The sequence below is a fragment of the Neophocaena asiaeorientalis genome, unplaced genomic scaffold (genome assembly GCF_003031525.2).
Source record: "Neophocaena asiaeorientalis asiaeorientalis breed wild unplaced genomic scaffold, Neophocaena_asiaeorientalis_V1.1 scaffold116, whole genome shotgun sequence".
Taxonomy (NCBI): Eukaryota; Metazoa; Chordata; class Mammalia; order Artiodactyla; family Phocoenidae; genus Neophocaena; species Neophocaena asiaeorientalis.
The window spans coordinates 188,784-214,346 of record NW_020174561.1 but is presented as its reverse complement, the minus strand read 5'-3'; the positions used below and the strand labels follow the sequence as shown (position 1 = coordinate 214,346).

General features: G+C 35.8%; 1 protein-coding gene and 1 pseudogene across 3 annotated transcripts in view; both read right to left on the bottom strand.

The window, feature by feature from the left end:
* ZNF800 (zinc finger protein 800) overlaps nucleotides 1–25,563 on the bottom strand; it is a 30,938-nt gene that overhangs the window by 4,534 nt on the left and 841 nt on the right. Inside the window, exons 2-6 of one of the 3 annotated variants that reach the window (XM_024757773.1) lie at nucleotides 25,168–25,286; nucleotides 19,983–20,078; nucleotides 8,171–8,314; nucleotides 4,302–5,994; nucleotides 1,300–3,075 (exon numbers count right to left, since the gene is read on the bottom strand). In XM_024757773.1, the coding sequence (XP_024613541.1) occupies nucleotide 3,075; nucleotides 4,302–5,994; nucleotides 8,171–8,314; nucleotides 19,983–20,078; nucleotides 25,168–25,228 (1,995 nt within the window). In that variant the 5' untranslated portion in view covers nucleotides 25,229–25,286 and the 3' untranslated portion in view covers nucleotides 1,300–3,074. Of the gene's footprint in view, nucleotides 1–1,299; nucleotides 5,995–8,170; nucleotides 8,315–19,982; nucleotides 20,079–25,167; nucleotides 25,287–25,563 lie in introns of those variants that run through there. The other 2 variants (XM_024757771.1, XM_024757772.1) reach the window with 2 other exon arrangements.
* On the bottom strand, nucleotides 12,036–13,833 carry LOC112408192 (tubulin alpha-1A chain-like; annotated as a pseudogene).

Below are 25,563 nucleotides of genomic sequence, written 5' to 3'. Positions count from 1 at the left end.
CTAGGCTAAAAGTAAATGATGGATAATTTATATATTGCTCAAGAATGTATATACATTCAATGTTTTCTTCTTGAAGTAGGGAGTAAAGAGGGGGAAGAGACATGAACCCCCAAAATGGTTATTGTGCATTCAAGGTATATCTGCATGTTATAATCAACACCTGCTTAGGGAATTCCCTGGCAGTCCAGTGGCTAGAACTCTGTACTCTCACCGCCGAAGGCCAGGGTTCGATCCCTGATCAGGGAACTAAAATCCCACAAGCTGGGCAGCGTGGCCATAAAAAAACAAAACAAAACCAAAAACACCTGCTTAGTATCAGCCATACTTCATCCAGCTTTTGCTTGCACTATACAAACTTATGAAGTTGAAGCGCAAGCCATACCTTTTACTGTTTCTCCTCTTCCACCAAATCTAGGAATAAAAGGTATCTTCAGGAAGGAAGATGGCTTGAATTCTATAGAAGAACTCTCAGTTGATCAAATTGCAGCAAAAGTGGATGTAATTTGTAGCCAGAAATAGGTCTTAATATAAAATAAGGAGTTTCCGATGGTTCTTTACCTGCTTCACTACTCCCCCCAACGACAACAAAAAGTACTATAAATACTTGCTTATACAGCCTGTGTGTAGAAAAGCTTCTGGGACAAATTTCTTAGGCCTCTTCTCAAGACCCTCAAGCCCGATCCTCTGAGATGACAAACCTCAAGAGTCAAAATAAAACCAAAAAGGATGAAGACCAGAAAGGAACAGGAAGAACAAAGAATTTCTAATCACTTCTTACTTGTTCATTCTACTTAACTGGTCCTAGTTTAGTCTCTATGTTTCCCATGATCCATTAATTTGGCTATTATGATAAAATATTCTTAATCTCTCTAGGCCCTTCTAATTTAGACAAGTCCTGACATAATGCTATTTTTTTCTCTATGACCCAGATGAAATATTTTTATAGTCCTTGGAACCCTTGATGCCCCCTCCTAAATTCCTGCTCTGTGGCTCTAAGTTACGACAGTGGAGACAAACTGTATGTGAAAGGTCCTGTGGAAACAGGTGAGTAAAGTAAGGGAACTGCAGCAATTGGGCTCTCCTCCACCAACATCAGGATATTTCTCTTTCTTCCCTACAGTATTTAACAAGTAAAGCAGAAAGGAAAAGGCCAGCATACACAAGAGAGGCTGCAGCAAAGAGCTACCCCAAGCTTTTTAGGAATCCTCCTATCTTTCCATTTGTTATAGGTACCTAAGTCTGGAAAATATCTTTGGAATATGTCTTGTGTGTAGGAATGCATAAAAGATAACACCTTGCAAAAGTCAAACATACAGGTTTAATAATGTGCAACTAATGAAGATGGTTTATAAATGAAATAACACCTACACATTTAGTTCCCTAAATATATTACACTATTAATCATTCAAGTTAGACCTATAAGTACAAGTTTTCCATATGTGGAAAAGTAAATCTGTTTTTAAATTAAAGAGAAATTATTACTCTAATTCTTAAAAATAAAACTATCAGGATAAATTTCAAGTGTAGCTGCTCATAGTCACTGAATAAATTTAAATTTGATAATAAAACATTTAAGTTTCAACCAATGCACCTTCGTTGAAGCACATTTAGCTGAAATAACTTTGAGTCTGGTTTATTTCCATCACATATAGTACATTTTTCCAACAAGAGCATGTACATTCAATATAGAACATTTCCAGCAACAGTTACAGTCTTTCTAGTTTCCTTTCACAGTATATTTTAGTGCAAAGCACTGGGAAGGGTAAATGTTTTTCTAGCTATGAAAGCATTTTATTATGACCTTGTGGATCTTCAACATTTTAAAATTTTATACAAAAAGTATATAGATGGACAGGGTCCCTCCTAAGTACAGGGATGAACCTATATAAAAACATGGTATATTCTCTGCTGTACCTTTTAAAATTATAATTTGACAAAAATTACTAAAAAATAAAATATTCCCTAAAAAGTACAAAATATTGATTACACAAAAACCTGTCCAGTATTTCATTAAAGATAGATGTACTTCTGTTTTCCCTAAAATCTTGATTACAAAAATGGACAAAAATTCATTATTTTCTAAATTTTACAGTAGGGATCAAATATTATCTAAAGTGGTCATTTAAGATTTTACTTGGGAGAGAAAAAGAATCAGGGTTTATACCCCAATCTTCCTTTTTTAGCAATATGTAAAGAAATAAACTAGTATTGTAAGAAGTGGTTGTGCAGGGATTGTCTGCATCCATAAAATAGCAGTAAGCTATTTATTACCTTCATATTAACATTAGTAAATGTGGGGTCTTTAAAAAAAAACTGAAAAATTAAGTTGCATCTATCATTAAAGTGCTTTGTATGAAACTTAAAGAAAAATAGGGGAATGTTTAATTTTCATAAAAACCTCAGATGTTTACAAATGAAAAATGTGATGATCCATGGATGAAAATGAACCGGAAGTTTCCTACAGTATATATTTTAGAATGAAATTTTCAAACATTTAAGTGCTATAGAACAAGTTAGAAATAAATGGATGTAAAAATAATTACAAATATTTAGTAGGTAAATATTTATAATGTGTTGAGATTTGTCTTTTGGTCCTAACATACGCTCACTAGGAAATTATATATCTGTACAATCCAATAAAAATTCTGCCAAATAAAGTGGAACAAAACTAAAATCGCTAACTTATAAAGTCTTTGATAATTAAAAATCACCAGTCGTGATATTTTCTTCAGATTGTTGATCACTTAATCAACAAACTGCTGGAAAACAAAATTTGCAACATTTTTGTAGAAACTGTAGACCAAAATGCACAGGGGTGGTTAGCTGATGGACTGTGATGACAATACAAAATGTCACAGCTACTTGAAAGTGCTGGAAGAGGCAGTGCCTTAGAAACAAGTGGTTAGATGGTTATTATTTTAGTCAGAAAACAGCAGTTACAGTCATATATTTATCAAATTTTTTTCTTTTTTTTTCTCATAGTACCATTTGAAGATGTTTAGTGGTTCTAACACCAATTTAAAGTCTTTCCAAAAAAATGAACTCCAAACCTTTTCGTACATCACTTGAAGTTATCTGAGGAGAAATGGGAATAAATGAAGACTTTTGAGTTTACCAATAAAACCTTATTTTCAAAATAATACAATAGTAAATGACTTCTAAAGGATGGTTTCATCTCAAGTTTTCCACACAAATAAAAAAATGTGTGATAATCAAACCACAACATTTAACCTACTGAGCACTCAAACTAAGTATACTGCTTTAGAACCTGAATCCAAAACTAATTTAATACTAATTAAATATATTAAATGCATTAATACAAGGGACACAGGTACTGAAGGTAAACTTTAAAAATATAGAGAGACTTGCAAAAACAAGTACAGGGAGTCTACTCCTTAGTTCATATTGCATTTTAAAAATCTACATTTGTTCCAAAACCCTCTAAAAAACTAGTATTTTTTTCTTTCTTCCCAATAGGAATTTTATTTTTCTTGCAACACACCACCACAGGAGAAAAAAAAAAAAAAAACCTCCTTAATAATATTACCTATGTTGAAATGATCACCAAAACTTTATTTAAACAAAAAGGTAAAAATAAGAGGATCAGGGACCTAAACAATCACTTTTTCCAAAGGTCAAAACTAAAAAACAGGAACTAACATATACTCCCAAGGAGAAGGAAAAATAAACCCAAATATTTGTTTATCATTTCCCCCTTTGCCTGGAAGCACTATGTTAAGCGTAAATAATAAATGCTAATTGTTCTAAATTCAATTTGGGGATTGCTTTTTCTGAGTGCAGCACTTTATTTAGCCGTCACAGATTAATTTAACAATAATTACAGTGCCTCAAAAGACTTTTTTCCTATAATTATCGCCTTCACAAATTCATTCTAATATACTTAACTTCCTACAATGTATTAATTAGTAGACTAAGTCACTGAATCAAATTAAACCTGTGCAAAGTTAGTTAAACAGAAGACTTCTATTGTAAACATAAGCCAATATAAATGTATATATTTTACAACATTGAGAGGAAATCACTGACCCTGTGCCATCTACCTGTAACTATATTGCATTGTCCTGTGGAAGATAAGTTCTGAAGTTAACTTTTGTTCCCAAGCCACTGGAATAAAGGTCACTGAAGAGGTAAATGCGATATGCACATTACTCTTGCAGTTCCCACTGCCGTAAGATATATGGAAGCAAATGTGTTAAAATGGAACCAGCTATATATTATGGTCAAATGATTTTTTTAGTTCGATGGGGGGGAAAAAGCAAAACTCTGTAACTGTTCCTCACCAGACAAGAGCCTTAGATCTTGTACTTCGGCCTTTGGTTTTGTTTCCTTCAGGTGAATTGGAAGCATTTGCCTTATGAGTTTTCTTATGATGTTCAAGATAAGTCTTTTTGGCAAATGCCTTTCCACATTTATTGCATCTGTGAAGAGAAAAGTTTTTTGTGACTTTTACTTCAATACCAACATCAGCTACTTCATACTTTTTACTAGGAGAGTTAGAAGTGCCATCGTGTTTTGAATCACTATGTTTTGCTTCGTCTCTTGAAGGGCCTCTTTTTGCCACTTTATTTAGAACAAAATCAATGGGCTTTTTTATAGCTCTGATCTCTAAACTGGCTGTTATTTTCCCAAGATAACGGGATGACTTTTTATGAACCACAGTTATATGTCGTATCACATCGCGCTTCCGACGAGTTTCATAAGTGCAAAGAGGACACTTGTAGAATTTAACATAAATGTTATTCCCATCTGTGTGCAATTCAATATGTTTAGTCAAGTTCTGTTTGGAAGTAAACTGACGTTTACAAAGTTTACAGTAAAGTTGCTTAAAGTCAAAGCCAGCTGAAAGTTTTGGCTTCCTGGTTTTTTGCTGGCCACCTGCAGCAGACGGACTAGTTGATTTAGGGCTTTCAGAGTCTTGTTTAACTTTATTTTTCTGTGCTGCCGGTGCGTTCTTTTTTTCATTTGAATGATTTGTTCCCTTTAATTCATTCTGTGGAGAATGGATAATGGAAGGGGGTGAAGATTCTACAGAATCTGCTGGTTCAACTTTAACTTTTATTTCTGAACTGCTGGCAGTATTATTGGGGCCTTTCTCTCTTTTAGAGTTTGTTCCAGAAAGAGTTATCTTGTGGACAATTTGCATATGTCTTTTAAGCATTATTTGTGAACTATATTTCCTCTTGCAAAGGAGGCATTTGCATGCAGTTAAATTGTATTCAGCCTTTGAAGACGACTTTTGTTTTCGAGCCTTAAAAGATTTTTTAGGAGAAACAGAATCCAGGAACAAAGGTTGCCCAGGCTTTGTTGCTATATCAGGAGTAATTGAATCCCTCCTTAGTCCTCTATGAACTTCATCAAAATGCCTCCTTACATTCGCTTTTGTAGCAAATGATTTACAACATACTGGACAACTCCTACTTAATGGAACTAGAACATTCTTACTGCGTCCTTTAGAGGATTGGTTTGGATTCTTTCGTGTTTCAATGTACTTTTTTAGTTCTTCCATTTTTTTCTTGTGTACTTTTCGAATGTGACGACGAACACCTCGTCTGGAATTGAATTCTTTTCTACAAAGACAACATATCAACTGGTGACCAAAATCAGAATTGTCAGAAGTTTCCAAGTCAGCCTGTGATTCCTGCAGTTGTTCATCAGATGTAGGTGCAACTTCATCTGCAACAATTTCAACAGGAGGGGGCTCTACAGTTTCCACCTCTGTGTCTGTAACTGGAACTGTCTTAGACTGTTCAGTGCTAGTTTCCTGTATTTGAACTTCAGGCTGTTCAGGAGTACTGCTTGACTCTGTGACTTCAGTAGGATTATCAGTCCTTGAAATATATTGAAAAACTGCATTCTGATTAGTTTCTATGGGTTCTAGCTTAATAATGTATTCTCGCTTGTCCACACTTGGATATATGGCTTCTAGGAGATCACTTATGGCTTGGCTTTGTTTATCATTTACATCAGGAAGGTCTGTTAAGGAAAAAACAACATTTTAATCTGAAATAATTAGCCTGCTCTAGCCCTCTAATATTTTTAAATGTATTATGAACCTCTATTTTAAAATTTATTATATTACTGGTTTGCATTTATTTTTACAAGAGCATTATCTACTTCTCAGTATTTTATGAGTATAAAAACAAGTATTAATTAAATTAAAATTTGCTTTAATTTACAATCTCATCATGGTACACAAATGTTAAGGAATAGATGCAATCTGAAGAGTTACTTCTAATAAGGGCCCTTAATATAAAATATTTAAGCACATGGGTACAATAAACAATAAAAATAGTATTTCATATTTTTAGGCTAGCAAAGGTAAATCAAAGTTCTCATAACCCAAGACGGATAAAACACCATGAAGAATGTTACTTCATATAAAAATAATTCTTTTTTTAGAAAATATAACAGCATTCCTATTAACTTAATCCATAATAAATAATCTCATCTAATTGTATAGGGACATTTGAACATCTTATGGAAAATGAAGAAGATTTATAGGAAAATATATAAACATGAATAACAGGATGTATAGAAGTGTTTGCTAAATTCAGTCCTATTACATGTCTTCTTAACATGGCAACCTATTAAAACAAATGATTAAAAACTACAGATTAACTCCAAAAACAGAGCTAGTTTTATTTATCTGTGCAATAATTACGCCATCTGTAGGCAACCTAATATTCCTATTGTAACAGAGTTGTCTAACACTGGTTATGTTTCTACCTAAAATGTTAAAATCTAGCTACAAGTATAGCATCAAATCTGGTATCTAATTATAAATCAAGAAATGACTCATCACAGCTCTTCTAGTCTACTAATCTTTCTTTTTTAAAATGGATAAAGTGGTATCTATAAGAAGAATTATACTTTCACAGAAGTATTTCTAGAATAAGTATTGCAGAAGAGTGCACAGTAATACAGCAAATCCATTTATCTATTTCCCTCTAAAATTCAACTAAACTTTATTTCACACCAAAAAGTAACAAAGAATGACTACCAGAAAATTAAATCTCTACTAGTTCTTTAATTAAAAGGTTAGATTTGAAACTAATCTCTATAGACTACCTTTTCATTTATATTTCAAGGATAAAAAGAAGTATAATAAGATTTAACAGTGGTAGGGAAAGTTTCCAACAAATATGAAATTTCTGTTTCATCTATGTCCTATAATATACTTTAAATCAGCTTCATGCTAATAATTAAAGCAGTACTTTTGATATTTGGAGCTCTGCATTCCATTTCCATCCCAAAAAGGTTAAGCGGAAAAATGCACAAAATCCATAATGCAACTGTAATATCAAGCTAACTAAATAAATTCTATATTTTGTAAGTCCACAAGAGTTAAATCCCTGAACAAGAAATAATGAAAGTAACCTATTACTTGTTAATAATAATTTACATTATTCTTTAAAGCAAGAAAATAATACCATTATATATACTGCAACTTAATCATACAGAGAAGAGACAATATGCTTAATTCAACAAACATTTGGTTCCACAAAGACTTTGTTACCTGCCTTTACCACATAAAGCTATTTCAGATCTCAGGTTAGCCCATAACACAATCTAATTTCTGATAAAATGACTTATCTAATAAACTTCACTGAGAATAAAACTGATCTTCAAATCAAGACCCAGCAAACACTAGAAAGATCAACAAGTATTTTTTAATGCTCTCTACAATTACCAAAAAAATCAACTCATTTACTCATTCTTTGCTCTGTTTCCAACTTTCTCACTTACTTAAGAAGAATCTAAGTAAATGATGAGTCATATCTGGTAACAAGTTTTTAAGAAGTAAGGAGGAAAAATACCAACACCCTCATCAAGCATTAATATTTTAAATTACAAAAATCCTGGATATAAACTGTATAGTCCATATAAACATTCAAATATATCCAATACTTTAATACAAATATACTCAAAAATCTAACCTCATGTATCTTTAGCAAAATCCAAATGAAAAACACTGATATTAAAATATCTATTTAAGAAACTGAATATAACATTGAGTCAAGTATTTTACCTTATTCTCTATCACTAAATTATCTGTAACTAGACATCGATACCATTTTAACATAAATGTATAGCTGTAGTATAAGAATACATAGCAAAATGCATAATTGAATATATGAATAAAACTTACTGTCATCCATCTGGAGACTTGGTGGGCAGTAGAATTTTTTATGGGTAATTAAATTTGGTAATCCTCTGAAGAGACTGCGGCATAATTTACATTCAAAAATAGTGTCCACATCTTTTAATAAAATATGCTTAAGTTGTTTAGTTCCTGAAGGAAAAAAGAAAAGAAAACTTAACACAAAAGGTAACTTTAACATGCAGTTTTAAACTGGGCAACCACTGCTGACAATCCAAAGGTGCAGTTTTACTCTTTAAAAACAAAATACGGGCATTGCCAGTGTCTACCATACTATACTCAGAACTAAGTTGTAAACTAAGTTTTAAGCAAAATTCTACTATCATTTGGATATTAGGACAGCTGAAATTGATGGTCTTTTTCTAATTCAGCAGCCAATCAATTCCTGGGCTATCTTAACAGTGGTTCCAACATCTGGTTGATCATCACAATGACCGAGGAATAAAGATGTACATGACCCACTCCTGGAGATTCTGATTCAATAGACCTGGAGTGTGAACAGAAGAATTAAATGCCACCCCAACCCAAGTTTTTGGCTGGTTCTTCCAGCTCTCTTTCACATTAGGAAGTAAACATGAGTAATACACTTTCCCCGATTCCTTAAAGAAAGTCAAAGCTGTGTCACAGGATTGTCTGTGACTTTCTTTTTAAATTCAGCTTAAATTACTTCGGGTTCTAGGGCAACGTGGGATTATGGCCATTCAGTGTGAGAGTAAAGAATCCTTGTCCACGGTTTTGAATTTTGCTTAGGTCTCTTAATACCACTAGAAATTTATTCAAAGCCTTTCTCCCTCAAAAACTCACTCTAATTGCAATAAATTAAATATTGATATAATTACTACTTTAAAGCCCATCTTTTCCACTAGATTATAAATTCCAAGGCAGCCAAGACCAAACCTGCCTTATTTACAGCTAAAAAGTGTTCAGCTCTAATAATGCTCAATAAATATTCGTTGAAGAATTGCCACTGATCTATGGAATCTAAGCATTATTATGATGGACGATCAAAAGGCAGAGAAAAAATAAATAGCAACAAGCACTCTTTAAATCTTTAAAATAAAACACAAATAGAAGATCTTCTGTCACTACTTCCTACAGGTCTTTGACGCAGGTAAATTGACAAAAGTGATCTGCAGTGTTCACTAATTAAGGAGCCTTTGGTTTCCTCAAAAAATGATAATAATATTGACTTAAATTAAAGAAGGGAGGGCTTCCCTGGTGGCGCAGTGGTTGGGAGTCCGCCTGATGATGCAGGGGATACGGGTTCATGCCCCAGTCCGGGAGGATCCCACGTGCTGCGGAGCAGCTGGGCCCGTGAGCCATGGCTGCTGGGCCTGCGCGTCCGGAGCCTGTGCTCCGCAACGGGAGAGGCCACAACAGTGAGAGGGCCGCGTACAGTAAAAAAAAAAAAAAAAAAAAAAAAGGAGGGGAAAAAAAAAAAAGAAAAAAAAAAAAAAAAAAAAAAAAAAAAAAAAGGAGGGGAAAAAAAAGTGTCCTGAAAAATACTTAAGACTATCTAGGTGCACAGTGTTCCATCATTCAACAAGCGCGTGACTATTAAGCTCCAAGACTACTAGAGAATAAACACCATCTCAGTAGCATAATTAATACTGTAGGATCCATAAAGGTTAAGCATTTCTGATTCAATCTTTTGCAATCTGTTTATATGTAATTATTGTATTAATCATCATGTTGCATTTTATCATTTTGAAGACAAGCCAGCCCTCAAATTTCTACTGCAACAAAATTACATTATCAGAACTTTACGAAGTCTTTAGAGATTCCAATTTTGATTATCACCTAGTCGTGTGACCTTAAAGGGCTATAGTCTTTGCACCTTGGTTTATTCATCTTTTAAAACAAACAAACCAAACCCATCTTGGAGAGTTATGAAAGAAAATATGAACCTAAATTCTAGAAGAACTAAATTATAAATCCAGGTTTCTACTGAGAAAAAATAAATAAATAAATAAATAAATATATAGATATATAAAATAACTTCCACTATTTCCCAATCCAACTCAAGGTTTAATTTGGTCCACTAGACCATACTACTGCAAAATCAGAAAACACACATTTTTAAAGATTCAGAGGATAGCTTGGGTATTATACTTTGTATAAGTTCACACACACACACACTTCTCTAGCTTATTTCACATTACAAAATATATTGGCAATAAAGTGCTAATATATTTAGTTCATAGTTAACCTCATAAGTCACTGACAAACTATGAGAGGTAGGCTGAAGATAAAAAAACACTTTAGATAAACCTCTCCAGTTGATCTACATATAGTTCTCGGTAAGTGCAGGTGGGTGTGTTACCAGACGGAAGAAAACATGGGAAAATTCTGCACTTTGATTATAAATTAAAAGACCAGCTAGACCCATACTACAAATTCAATTCTGCCTCTAAAGGTAGTTAAAAACGATTGAAGAGGGACACAGAAATAATCTGAACTAGGATTAGCTTAAGAATTCTACTGAAGATATAACTAGAACGTACAACATGAAGTTATTTGTAAAAACGTAAAACTGCATCTCAAAATCAGGTTCTCTCAATCAACCATAAAAAAACAAAAACAGTATCAATTTCTTCTTTAGTCCCAGTTACACAGTTATATTCAGTAGAGAGCATATATTTATTCCCAGTAAGCATCCCCTCCCAAAAAAAAAACAAGTTGGGGCTAACCTTGATTCATCAATCTTTTTTTTTTTTTAACATCTTTATTGGAGTATAACTGCTTTACAATGGTGTGTTAGTTTCTGCTGTATAACAAAGTAAATCAGCTATACATAAACATATATCCCCATATCTCCTCCTCTTGCATCTCCCTCCCCCCACCCTATCCCACCCCCTAGGTGGACACAAAGCACAGAGCTGATCTCCCTGTGCTATGCGGCTGCTTCCCATTAGCTATCTATTTTACATTTGGTAGTGTATTAGGTTTATTCCTAGGTATTTTATTCTTCTTGTTGCAATGGTAAATGGGAGTGTTTCCTTAATTTATCTTTCAGATTTTTCATCATTAGTGTGTAGGAATGCAAGAGATTTCTGGGCATTAATTTTATATCCTACTTTACCAAATTTTATAGCTAAATTACCAAATTCACTGATTAGCTCTAGTAGTTTTCTGGTAGCATCTTTGGGATTCTCTATGTATAGTATCATGTCATCTGCAAACAGTGATAGTTTTACTTCTTTTCTGATTTGGATTGCTTTATTTCTTTTTCTTCTCTGATTGCTGTGGCTAGGACTTCCAAAACTATGTTGAATAATAGTGGTGAGAGTGGGCAACCTTGTCTTGTTCCTGATCTTAGTGGAAATGGTTTCAGTTTTTCACCACTGAGAGCAATGTTGGCTATGGGTTTGTCATATATGGCCTTTATTATGTTGAGGTAAGTTCCCTCTATGCCTACTTTCTGGAGAGTTTTTATCATAAATGGGTGTTGAATTTTGTTGAAAGCTTTTTCTGCATCTCTTGAGATGATCATATGGTTTTCCTCCTTCAATTTGTTAATATGGTGTATCACATTGATTGACTTGCATGTATTGAAGAATCCTTGCATCCCTGGAATAAACCCCACTTGATCATGGTGTACGATACTTTTAATGTGCTGTTGGATTCTGCTTGCTAGTATTTTGTTGAGGATTTTTGCATCTATGTTCATCAGTGATATTGGTCTGTAGTTTTGTTTTTTTTTGTGACATCTTTGTCTGGTTTTGGTATCAGGGTGATGGTGGCCTATTAGAATGAGTTTGGGAGTGTTCCTCCCTCTGCTATATTTTGGAAGAGTTTGAGAAGGATAGGTGTTAGCTGTTCTCTAAATGTTCGAACAAATCAACTGGTCAGACCACAACTTTTCAATGTTTAGAGCAGAGTAAGCTTCCCTGTAAAAGCAGCACCTTTGTGACATTTTAACTTTAGTACTCCTCTCCTTTTTCCTCTCCCTCTCCTTCAACAGAATCCACACCAACCTCCTCATAATCCTTCCCAAGGGCAGTTATGTCCTCACGGGCCTCAGAAAACTCTCCTTCCTCCATGCCCTCACCCACGTACCAGTGAACAAAGGCACACTTGCCATACATCAGGTCAAACTTGTGGTCCAGGTGAGCCCAGGCCTCAGTGATGGCTGTGGTGTTGCTCAGCATGCACATAGCTCGCTGTACTTTGGCCAGGTCTCCACCAGGTACCATAGTGGAAGGCTGGTAATTAATGCCAACTTTGAAGCCAGTGGGGCACCAGTCCACGAACTGGATGGTACGCTTGGTCTTGATGGTGGCAATGGCAGCACTGACATCTTTGGGAACCATGTCCCACCATGGTACAACAGGCAGCAAGCCATGTATTTACCATGGAGAGGGTCGCATTTCACCATCTGGTTGGCTGGCTCAAGGCAAGCATTGGTGATGTGTGCTACAGAAAGCTGTTCATGGTAGGCTTTCTCAGCTGAGGTGACAGGGGCATATGTGGCCAGAGGGAAGTGGATAAGGGGATAGGGTACCAGGTTGGTCTGGAATTCTGTCAGATCAACATTCAGAGCTCCACACTATCTGACCTATCAACCTATTCAGGTTAGTATATGTTGGGCGCTCAACATCAAGGTTTCTACGACAGATGATAGATGGCCTCACTGTCTACCATGAAGGCACAATCAGAGTGCTCCAGGGTGGTGTGGGTGGTGAGGATGGAACTGTAGGGTTCAACTACAGCTGTGGAAACCTGAGGGGCTGGGTAAATGGAGAACTCCAGCTTGGACTTCTTGCCATAATCGACAGACAGATGCTCCATCAGCAGGGAGGTGAACCCAGAACCAGTTCACCCACCAAAGCTGTGGAAAACCAAGAAGCCCTGAAGACTTGTGCACTGGTCAGCCGGTTTCTGAATTGGGTCTAAGACGAGGTCAATGATCTCCCTGCCAATGGTGTAGTGACCTCAGGTATAGTTATTGGCAGCATCTTCCTTGCCTGTGATGAGCTGCTCGGGGTGGAATAGCTGGCGGTAGGTGCCAATGCAAACTTCATCAATGACCGTGGGTTCCAGGTCTACAAACACTGCCCTGGGCACATGCTTGCCAGTGCCTGTCTCACTGAAGAAGGTGTTAAAGGAATCATCTCCTCCCCCAATTGTCTTGTCACTTGGCATCTGGCCATCGGGCTGGATGCCGTGTTCCAGGTAGCAGAGCTCCCAGCAAACACTGCCGATCTGGACACCAGCCTGGCCAACATGGATGGAGATGATAGCTGCTGTTTTGCGGCTGCCAAGCAGATGGCAGACAGGAGGAGGAGAGGTTGTTGCTTCTTACAGCGCAACTCTTAGGCGGTCGATGTAAGAGAAACTGCCTGACTTATCAATCACAAATGCTCCACCACCCTCACGTCACCTTTGCACACACACACATACAAACACAGTTGTGTTGATCCCGGCATACCAAAATTCTTTCAGGTCCTTGGATTCACCAAATTCTCTCTCACTTACTTTTCAGGCCTTCACCTATGTTTTTTTCTCTCTGCCTATAACATTCTCTCATTTCCCTGGTCTGGCTCACTTCTAGCAATCCTTCAGATTCCAGGTTAGATGTCATTTCCTCCAGGAAGCCTTCTCGGACTCCTCCTGTTTTTTGTTAAGAATTCTTCCCCCCGGGCTTCCCTGGTGGCACAGTGGTTGAGAGTCCGCCTGATGATTGCCGATGCAGGGGACACGGATTTGTGCCCTGGTCCGGGAAGATGCCACATGCCGCGGAGCGGCTGGGCCCGTGAGCCATGGCCGCTGAGCCTGCGCGTCCGGAGCCTGTGCTCCGCAAAACGGGAGAGGCCGCAACAGTGAGAGGCCCGTGTACCGCAAAAAAAAAAAAAAAAGAATTCTTCTCCTATATTCCCCAGAGCACCCTATACATCTATACTACATTACCCCGCTATCTTGTAATTAGTTACTTTTCTGTATCCCCATTAAACTGGAAGCTTTAAGAAGACAGAGAAGGTATCTTTGATGCTCACCACTGTACTCCCAGCTTTCAGGACCAGGACTGATGGGCATTTGTTAAATGACATACTGAAGAGCCTTCTCTATGTTTCAGAAAACCTTCCCTATAAGTAAGATTTCTTTTAAGTCTATGTAAAGTTGACCAGAAAGTCAAAAAAGGGACCTGAATGATTTTCCAATTCTGCTTACATACTTTCCAAATGAGAAAAATAAGATGTGTCCTCATTCCATAAATACAGGCAAAAGTTATTCCCTTAGTTTCAGTTACCATTTAAGGTTTTGTTGGTTTCCCATGGGGACATAACTGCTTTATTCTAATCAGCTACCTTTTTCTGATTGCTTTGCTCACTGACAATTAGACACAGCAACCAACTGTGCCTCTGTCAACAGTTAAAACTTTCTACAACCTGAAACACGAGACAAGACAGCAGCAAAAGTTCATCTAGACAGCCACAAAAGTTCTTCCACAACTCCTAACCCTGAGAGAGAGAGAGAGCCATGCTGCCTTACCCCTAATTATTCCTTTTCCTATATTTAACTCTCTTTCTTGCCTTAGGTTTTTAAATTATCTTAGAAGTCACTACATACTGCTTACATAGATCATCAATCAGTATCTTTCAAAAAAACCAGCCCTCCAAAGGGAAAGTTTTGGTGCCTAGAAATTAACTAATTAATGAATATTTCAGATTATCACGCATAATGGATGTCAATAAAATTTAGTTAAACCTCATCAAGGGTTTCTCCTGTGCTATCAATTAATGCCAAACACATTGTATATACTGATAAAAATGTTTAAAAAATTATTTTCAAAAGGAATCAATATTCAATTTTACATTAGGTTCGGTGGCAGTCAGTTGACATGACATAATATTAATTCTAACTCTTCAGTGCTAGACAAAGATAAACTTTCCTTTTCTCCCTTAATATACTGATATGTTGATCAATGATAAGTTGCAGCAATAATGATTTTTAAATAGTATACTGCATGCTTTATTGCTGACTCACACATGAGCTCAGTTTCTTTAGGATGACTGTTTAACCACAATATCATCCCAACACTGCAAGCAAATGTGTAACTCGTGTCATACCTCCTGAGTTCCAAGACCAGTATGAGGGGAATTTCGTACTGATCATCCTTAATGTAAGAAAACGTAGGAAAATTGAAATTGTTATCTTAAAACCCCCACCTACAAAGGTTGGTTAAAAAAAAAATTACTAGATTAATTATGGAACACTGCCACATACTACAATAAATTTATAAGTAGAATAAAATTATTTTAGTGCCTACTTGGTGAATCTTTCGTTTAGTCTTACACACATTTATTGAACACCTATTAAATACCAGGTACAATGTTATTCACTGAAGACATGAGAAGTGAAGGATATGATCTGTACCCTTGAGAAATTCCCTAATATAAATGGCTGCTCTCCTAGGAACACAGCCCCAGATGAGATGATTTGAAGATGAATGTAAGAACAACAAATAAAACAAATCTACATTTTTCTTATTCATCCCCAAAATATGCAGTCTGATTTAAAACTTCCTACAGTTGCTATGTATCAACCAAAAAAAACCCAAAAAAATCTATCATATAATATGGCACTATCTTATGTATCTCTGATAAATCACACTTCCAGGACAGAGGCATCACCATCCAGTCATAGCTTACACTAACTCCAAGAAATGTTGCTTTAAGCAATAAAAAATAAACAAAAACTCTTCTAAGAAAGTAAATGACCAAACTTAAATTTAATTAATGACAATAGCAAACATCACACAAAGCCAATTCTCATTTTTCACTGCAATTTATTCCTCCCTAAGATTCGAAAAAGATGCTACTTGCAAATAGTAGTAATGTGTTCTATAGGTAGAATCTTTTTTCTATAATACAGTTGACCCTTGAACAAACACAGGGGTTAGGGATGCCAACACTCTGCACAGTCAAAAATCTGCATATAACCTACAGTCCTTCGTATACTCCCTTCCTCCATATCCTCACTTCTGCATCCTTGGATTCAATCAACCAAGGATCATCTGATACTGTAATATTTACTATTGAAAAACTCCGCAAAAAATAGACCTGAGCAGTTCACACCCATGGTGTATGTTCAAGAATCAACAGTATAATACTGTAAAAAGAGATAATATGTATTTCAAGAATTCAAAAAAGATGTCAACTTCATACTAAGGACCAGTTATGAATACTGGACAATTTCCCATTTTTCTGCTTCTAACCTTAGGGCATTCCACAGCTCCTTTGCCTCTACCAGAAGACTAAGTGACTAAGAAAGAATATTAAGCTCAATTAATCAATTATTTATAAATACCTCATGGAAGTACACCTTTTTTGTTATTAAAAATTTTGTTTCCATTTGGGGAGAGAGGTTGGGAAAAGAAGGAAGCTAAAATAAAAGTTAATAGAGGGAGGGTTGGATTGGGAGTTTGGGACTAGCAGATACAAACTAATATATAGAGGACAGATAAACAACAAGATCCTATTGTATAGCACAGGGAACTATATTCAGTATCTGGTAATAAATTAAAATGGGAAAGAATATGAAAAAGAATTAATATATACATATAACTGAATCACTTTGCTGTACACCAGAAACTAACACAACATTGTAAATCAACTATTTCTTTAAAAAAGTTAATAGATACGAGGGAAATCTGAAGACAAAAAGTCACAGACATGATCCTGGAAGGACTGACACAACTAAGGAAAGGCTCGAGCAAAGGGCAGGGGACAGTCAAGGTAGTACCTGAAGCCAGGATTCAAAGCAAATAGCATGTCTCAAGTCACCCAACCATCAGGGATTTCAGAGTAGAAAATCTGCAGGTAGGGGCAAAACAGGCAGCCTTCTAAAAAAAATGAGGTATCTATCTCTGGATAGATGTCAAACAACAGTGGAAAGTACTGTTAAAAAACCAAAGATACCTAACTATGCAGAGTCAGCTACTCCTTGTATTAGGAAGAAAGTGAGGAATATATGCTCATATGTGTGTAGAAGGTTTCTAGAAGAAGACACAAACCATGTAGCTGTGCTGTCTGAACAAAGACACTTACTTTTGTATTTCTGTATACCCTTTTACACCTCTTTATTATTTTTTTAAACAATTTATTCCAAAAAGAAAAGTCTATTCAGATTATAAGTTAAGCAGATAGAAATAGAGAGAGATTAGAGGTTAAGAAGTATTTGTAATTTAAAGCCAGGAAAACAGTCCAAAGCAAAAGCTGAAGTGTGAAGCAAAGAAAATGAGTCAAAACTGGTCAAGCAGTCAGTACAGCACACATGGGGTTGGTAGACCTAAAAGATGAGTCAACTCCTTCCTCAGCCTTTTACGAACTTCCAACTTGGGTAGGAATTAATACCAGGCCAAAGAGAGCCCAGTTTAGGCAGGAGACCATGAATCCTTTAAGCAAAGCTGATACCGGAGCTGAAGACAACTATCTTGAGCTTGAAGACAAAGGCAGATATCCTAACACATTACTACTGCCCAACCTGGTTTAGCCTGTGAAGGTTAACAAGAGCAAAAGCATAGACTTCGAAGTTCTATCTTCAAATACCTGTCAGATACAAAACACCACCAAAATTGTTCTTTAAATGCAATGTGTGTGACCCAGCTGTAATGGAAAGAGCCTAGAAAGAGATGAGTCATTGAGGGGCTGCTTGGGAGTAGAGTGAGACCGGGAGAAACTTACACGAGTCTCAGGATGAGAAGGGATCTTAGACCCTAAGTCATGAGGACCCAACTTCCAGCTCATCCTCTCAAGGTTTCAGTCAGCCAAGGCTTAAATACCTCAGTGCTAAAGAAGAGCTACCTTAGGAGACTTGAGATTATCCAGATACGTAAGAGATTACTATCTTGAGGAAATTAGAATTACTTAGCTATGAGATACACTAATAAAGTAAAAGAATTCCTTTTTTAATCCAAAATTAGTTTCTTTGTACCATTCAGCATATTTCTAAATCATCTCTAATTTAAATGATAGGGTACTTAGAGAATTTAAATTATAGTATTTTCAAAATTTGCTTGGGGAAAAAAAAAAACTCAGAAGGCAAATTTACCAGGGACATTTAAGAAAGAACATATTACCCATTTCACAGTCCCTTTCCTTCAGCTTTGTAAAGAAACAGTAAACACAGAAAACAGACACAACCACAGTGCAATGAAAAAACACATAATTTCCTTTTTAAATATTCACCTTCCAAAGTTAAAAAAATATATAGATTATGGGTACAGGAGCTTATTGAGAAGGTATTTTTTACGAGACAAAGCACAAATAAATGAAACAATTCTAACTTCTTAATCAAATAACACTGTAATAAACTGAAGCAGTATAAAATAACTTCGTTAATCCCAAATTATGAATTTTTAAAAAAGAAACCTATAGCAAGGACTATGACTAAGTGTGAAGCTATTACCTTCATTTCCATGATATGAGAAAGAACAAAAAGAATTTTTATCTCTATACTAAAAGTAGCTAACAGAAACTCTAACTACAAATAAAAACTAACCATTCTTCTGTTATGCCAGAAAGCTATTTAAATACTGCCTCTAATTAGAAAAATTTTAATTGTATTTACCACAGGAGAATTTGACGTATTATTTATTTCTGTTAACCTAGGGCAATTATCAAAAGTAAAAAACAACAACAAAAAACACAGTAAAATACGTTATACCACCATCCAACACTAAGCATAGGCATATGGTATACACGAAATACTTACTGATTTAAATATACATAAAAGCAATGCCATAAGGACTACAGATGAAAAGTGTAAGAAATGAATCTTAGACTCAGAAATTAACTTCATGTTAAAGAACAATCTATTTCTTAGAATCCTAAAGTAAATCAAATAGATACTACTTCCCTTTAAAATGATTTAAAAACAAGCACCTCAAAAAATTTCTCAATACAAAACAAATGGTTTCATATAAATTATCTTTTTCTTTGAATCTCAGAAATTTTTCATTACGATATAATAAGCTTTAAAATAATAACAAAAGATATTCTAACCCTTTAATTGCCCACCACTTAGGTGTCCATCAGTCATGTATGTTTGCTTGTTCATATTTGATTTAATAGTCTGCAATGTCAGAGAAGCCAAATCCACAAGAGGTGGACAAGTGGATCATAAGAATCACAGCAACCTAAGACTTTACAAAACACTGTAGTTCTAACAGTTCTCAACCATTTATACTTAGTGAGCAACACCTACTTTAGAGCACTGGATTGTAACTGCACAAATATACTTATTATATATCCATTATTACAGTAATCTAATGGAAAGAAAAGCTATACAAATATATCTAAATATCAGGGCTTGAATAATCTTTTTTCTATCTGTGCTCTACTAAAGATACTGAAACTCCAGGCTTAGGTAGGAGATGGTGAGTCACATAAACAGAGATGATAAAGTAATTAATCTAGAACAAGGGACATCTCAGACATTCTGAGTAAATAATCTACTCTGTCAAAGCTCATAAAGACCCTGTATAATCTACTACCGTCCTTTGAGAGTTTATAAAGAACATGCCAAAAAATAACAATGAATCTTTGCCAGCAAATATACCACATATTTCTTTAAACCATACTAAATACTTTTTAAATTAGTATATAATACATAGTACTGAAAAGGAATCTCTATCAAGTCAATATTTACTCATCCACTTTTTAAAAATGACAATCAAAAGTATTCTGTAAAGAAAACCAATGTATACATTTTATTTTTAAAAAATTATTTCTAAGGATTTCTAGGTAGTTTTTAGCTACTATGTGAAGATTGAAAATACATCCTAAAACATTCATACCTGATCGAAAGCACTCAATTATTTGCTGAATACCAGATTTGGATGTCTGTAGTGGTTGCTGTAACAAAGGAGCATCTCCAGGTTCCAGGATATAAACTACATGGAAGACAAACACCCAACCCAATCCCCACAAAAAAAGGGTTATTTATTTAAATCATTTACTATTGAAGTAAAACAATGGTTTGCTATAATCATGTTAATGACAATCACACTTTTTTGTATATACTCCAACATTATCTTTGTAAGGCAAAATGAAATAATGGGAAAAATGTAACTAAAATTTTTCTCAATTCAAGGTGAAATTAAGGCTACTGAGACTATGCATTAAGTTCAAATGCAAAGATCTTACTATTTTGGTGTTAGTTAGTACATATTAGTCATGTTTGCCTTTTTATTCCCCTTGAAGAGGAACCACTATATTTAACCAAAATTCTAGGGCAATGATAACCTAGCCACACCTCATAAACCATTCCAAAACTCTCCAGACAATCTAGTACAGCTCTCTGGGCAATTAAGAGAGCAAAACTCAAAAACCACTACCTAAGGAAAGAACTGGTCAAGTGCACGACGACAGATGTACAAGAAAGTTCACTGCAGCACTCTGCAGTACTGTAAATAATTGAGAAAAATTTCAAACAACTTAGAAGTCTCTCAAAAGGAACCAGACTAAATAAACTATGAAATATCCATACAACAGAATCTCTCACGGCTCTTACACAGCATGAGCTAGGTCTACATGTACTGACAACAAAGGATGTCAATACTACATTGCTAAGCAACAAAAACAGGTTATAGAATATGACCTCAATTATATTAATACATATTTCAGTAGCTACAGAAAGAAATAAATTTAACGTATATGTGTGTCTATGTATAAATGCTAATATAAACACAGAAAGTCTGATGGGATACCAACGAAATTTAACAATGGTTCTTTCCATCAGGGTGGGCTTATAGGGGTGATTTTCACTTTCTGCCTCACACTTCACTAGCCTGGGCTTTTGGAAGTGTGCACTTTAGAAAGTAAGCATTTTTATAATAAGTAAATATAATATTCCCATTGTAAAAGTAAAAATTTTCATATACAGAGGTCTATATCATCCCTGCTTTCCAAAATTCCCAGAGTAGCAGTATAAATATATAATATAAATAAGATTATGGTAATAAGAAACAAGGTAACTGAAAAGGAAAACTGAAGTTTCCCATCAGATATCAAATAAAGAGATAGTTGTGGTGGAGAAAAACTGGCCATTTTAATTACCTCTTTTTTTTCAATATGTTATAATGTTTTACCGTCTTAACCCAGATGATATTTTACCATCATCTGCTCAGTGTGAGAAGATAAGGAGGGTTACTTCAGTAATGTGTGCTGCTACTGCTTCAGGGCCCAGGCTTGGACAGCATTTAGCTGTCTGATAAAGCCTGCTAGGCTATGTGTAGAGACACAGCCTTAGATTCTCATTTTGGTTTCAACTCTTAAGTTCAGTGTACACAAAGGGGAGGAACTATGTCTCACGACCAAATCATTCCATTAAGCAAAATTTTCCCAATTTTAAGAGAAACTCTGAGGTATTTTTAAGAACATACACACAAATACAACTCATTTTGGGAATATCTGACATTGGCACTAACTGCAGTGGTTAAGAACAGAAGACTCCAGACCTGGACTGATTGCGCTGAAATTCTTTTGCTACCAATAACTAGATACCACTAGGGCAAATTACACTCTCTGATTTCTCTGTTCTCATCTCTAAAATGCAGATAATAAAAGTACCCAAGTCATAGGGTTGTGCGAGGATTAAATTAGCTAATGCAGGTACCTGGTTATATCAGAGCCTGGAATATAGTAAAGGCTCAATAAATGTTCTAGCACCATCATAATCTACAAATCAACTGCCTTCCTGACACCAAAAACTGAAAAATCTTTTCCAAAATCTAAGAGAAGTAGAATGCAACCCCTTAGAGAAACAACAGAAGTTTTAAGTAGACAGATGATATCATTTATTTAGGTGAGATGTTCTTTCCAGTATTTGTACACTGTAACAACCAATAACTGATTATAAAAAATAACAACTACAGAAGATAGGGTAGAAGTTATACAATTTTAAAGAACTGAAAAGCTCGAAGGCCTGGCTCTCTAAGTGACAAGAATTCTAGAAAGGAAGAATGAAAAAAAGAGTAATGAATAAGGGAGAAATATGGGGGAAAAAATGGAAACTTCTCCTCAGAGCCCCCTTTCCTCATTTAGGTACATGCTCCAGAAAACTTCCTGTAATACACTAACTTCCACTTCCATATAACAACATCTGATTTTAAAGCTACAGCAAAATTTTGTTACCCATAACCATCACTGGTACCACCAGAATAGATACACATCCTGAGATACCATTCAAAATAACCCCCGGGGTTAGTTCAGTTATGAGTGGACACATTCATTTGGTATACACATCTGTGTAGGTCCCCTTGTAAGAAACTTTTCTTTCTTCATGAAAACATACTCTCAATCCTAAAAAAACTTTATATGTTAGTATTTTATAAAATTTCCTCTTACATATCCTAACATCCCTCCCAAGATCAGGTTACATGACCTTTCAGGAAAAAAAGAGCAACTCTCTCCAGCCAAAAAACACAAACGCTCAGAAGTTAACACCTTCTTTACATCCTTCCAAGAACACACTTCCCAGAATAAAACACCTACTTTTTTAAGAGTCTCTCCTACCTTAAAATAAGCCCCTTAAAATATCCTTCTACCTATGATGTCTGAGATTTGCTTTCAAACAGTAGAGAGTAGGGGAGCAGTTGGAAGATGGAGAAGGGAATTGTGGGGAGGGGAGAATACAGATCAAAAGAGCTTGTCCACATATTGATAACTGATGGAGTTGTGTAATGGCTACATCAGGTTCCTTATACCATTCTCTCTACTTCTGAACATCTGAAAATTTCTCTAACAAAAAACTTTCTTAGAACATAACTAAGAATATTTTACATACCCTGATAGGCTTAAAACACCACCCCTCAATATAAATTGATCCATCCTATCAAGACCTGCTCAGGAACACACTGCTCTCATTCAGAACTCACCTATCGTTCATAACCCAAAGGAGGTCAGACCTCTTGGGACAGCTCATTAAAAGAACTTCTCAAACATCATGTCACCGTCTTTCCTCCATCTGAGGGCATCCTCTTTTTAAAACTACCATAACATATTCCTCTCAATAATGGAAACATCCTCCCACTTGGCCCATACCCTCCTCTGAAATAATGACAATTAACTACCCCGTAAGTTAAACTTTTGGCTTTCCACTGAACTAAATTGTCAGAAAGTGTTTACTTCTAACTAAGAAAGTGAAGAAATACCAACCACTTTTGACATGACAGTCTGAAAAATAAGTTGCATGGGAAAAGTTCCTGGCAAAATAAAGTTGAAATTTTTCAATTAATGCAACTTATCTGAATTTGTGTTAATGAGGGAGAAAAAGCAGCAGAAAAGTTCCAACACATATTTAAAAGTTCAAGTCTGGAAAACCTCTTTAAACAGACATTAAAGTATCTAGAAAACTTTAATTACCAGAATATATACTTTATAAATAAGGTATGGTCACAAATTATTTTACTTGTTGACTTACGTCTATCTCTTCCCACTCAAACATTCCATGAGGGGGTGAGCTTATCTGTTTTGTTCACCACTTATATCCCCATTGCCTTGAATAGTGCCTAGCCCCTAACTGGTGCTCAATAAAGATTTGTCAAAGAAATAAAGAAATGAGTGACCAAATAAATTTCTTCCTAAATAAGAAGGTTTTAATATGATGATTTAATTAACTAATGCAACTCAAATGACTTCTCAGGAAAAAAATGGAATAAAAAGATAGTGGAACACAAGTATAAGAAGTCATTCACAGCTTTGTACTTCAAAACTAGCAAAATCCATTCAACATTTGGCAAAACGTTAAGTGATATATCATCACTTCAAAGATACAAAATATGCAGCAGAAAGGATGGTGAAAGGTAGGTAGATCAGGGAACAGTTGAATAAACACTGGATTCCACCCTGGGATTGCCTGTTTTACTAGAAGAGGTATTATTTTCAGCAAATCAGTGGGGATAGGGTCATAGTACAAATTTTATTCTCATGTGTACCAAAGTGTTCCGAAAATAGTTCTTCCCCTTTTACCATTGCCATTTTTCCCCATTATACAAAAAAAGTACTCTACTTTACATGAACTCTACCGTGACAAAACCAAGTACATTAGTGCAGTTAAAATACTCCAACAAAAAAACAAGCAAAAGTATTAAAAAGTCCTAATAACTTTTAGGTCAAAAATAATGATAAACAACTGCCTTTGAACTGTAACAGAAGAGCCCTTAGTTGGTTTAGTGACTGTGTATTCAAGGATTCCCTTTTTAAGCTGTACCTCTAAATGTTTGTGACAAAGCACATCATACTTCTAATAAGCAGAGGAACTATTAAGAGTTTATATATCACATTTATTAAAGTGTTGTAATACTCTTCATGAGCCTTCAAAAAGCAACTTCTTCATTCCATAAATTCAACTCAAAAGAGTTCCACTGAACAAACTATCCTAAAAATATTTATGTATTCTATCTAAATATTCAGATTTTGCAACAATGTGTTCTGTCCAAGAAATTTCTTTAAGAGGTTCCTCTTAACAAAACCTGATTCTTCCAACAAGTTGACTTCAGCAAACTTTTCTTAGCCCAAACTAAACTCATTTTTAAGTTTAAGCATTATTCTGTCTTTAAGCACTATCAAAGCAAGAGAAACTTTTAGTTTTTAAAAATTTACATGAAACAGCTTCCTCGAAGATAAATGCCAGTATTCTACTACCCATTTTTTCCTTTCTCTTCAGTTTTAAACATTCACAGACCATGAGGGTATACTACTAACTGCAGGCTGCCTTGAAAGAAAAGGAAAGGGGATTGAGTAATTGATCTTGTGGAAAAGATTTAAGGTGACACTTGCAGTACTTTTTTTAAGAGATCAAGCAGGGGAGATCTCTTGTTTGTACAAGCTTTTAGCTTCATAACTGGTTTTATGCTGGGGGAAATTAATAGCCTGCTTAGTTAGGAATGTCTTCTTGGGCAGGAGGTAAGGAGAACTAAAAGAAAACAGAAGGCAGAGCGGCTCTGGTGGAGGGCAAAGTAACTGAAGGAAGGCGTATACCTGGTTCACAGCATCCGTGATGATGGTGGTCAGTCTGACAGTATTTGTCCCTTAAAGGCATTTTCAGTGGGCGCGACCTACTTTCCTTTCACTGTAAGAAGCTCTTCATTGCGGCTTGGCTGTTGAAAGAAACACAAACCCGTCACTCAGCCTGAACTTCCTGGGGGGGTTCTGGCTGCATTTTCCAGAAACGTTCCCCTCACCCGCCCTCCGCTTGCCCTCCGCTTTCCCTCCACAGCCCTTCACCCTCCTCTCGAACTGAGAAAGAAAAACGCACGAAGGCTTCTTCAGCCCGAACTCCCGCACAGGTTCATCGCCCTACCCGGAAACGCAGCCCCGGGCGCGCAGGGCAAGGGCCTGGCAGGCTGGGCGGGCGGCGGCGGCGGTGGCGGCCTC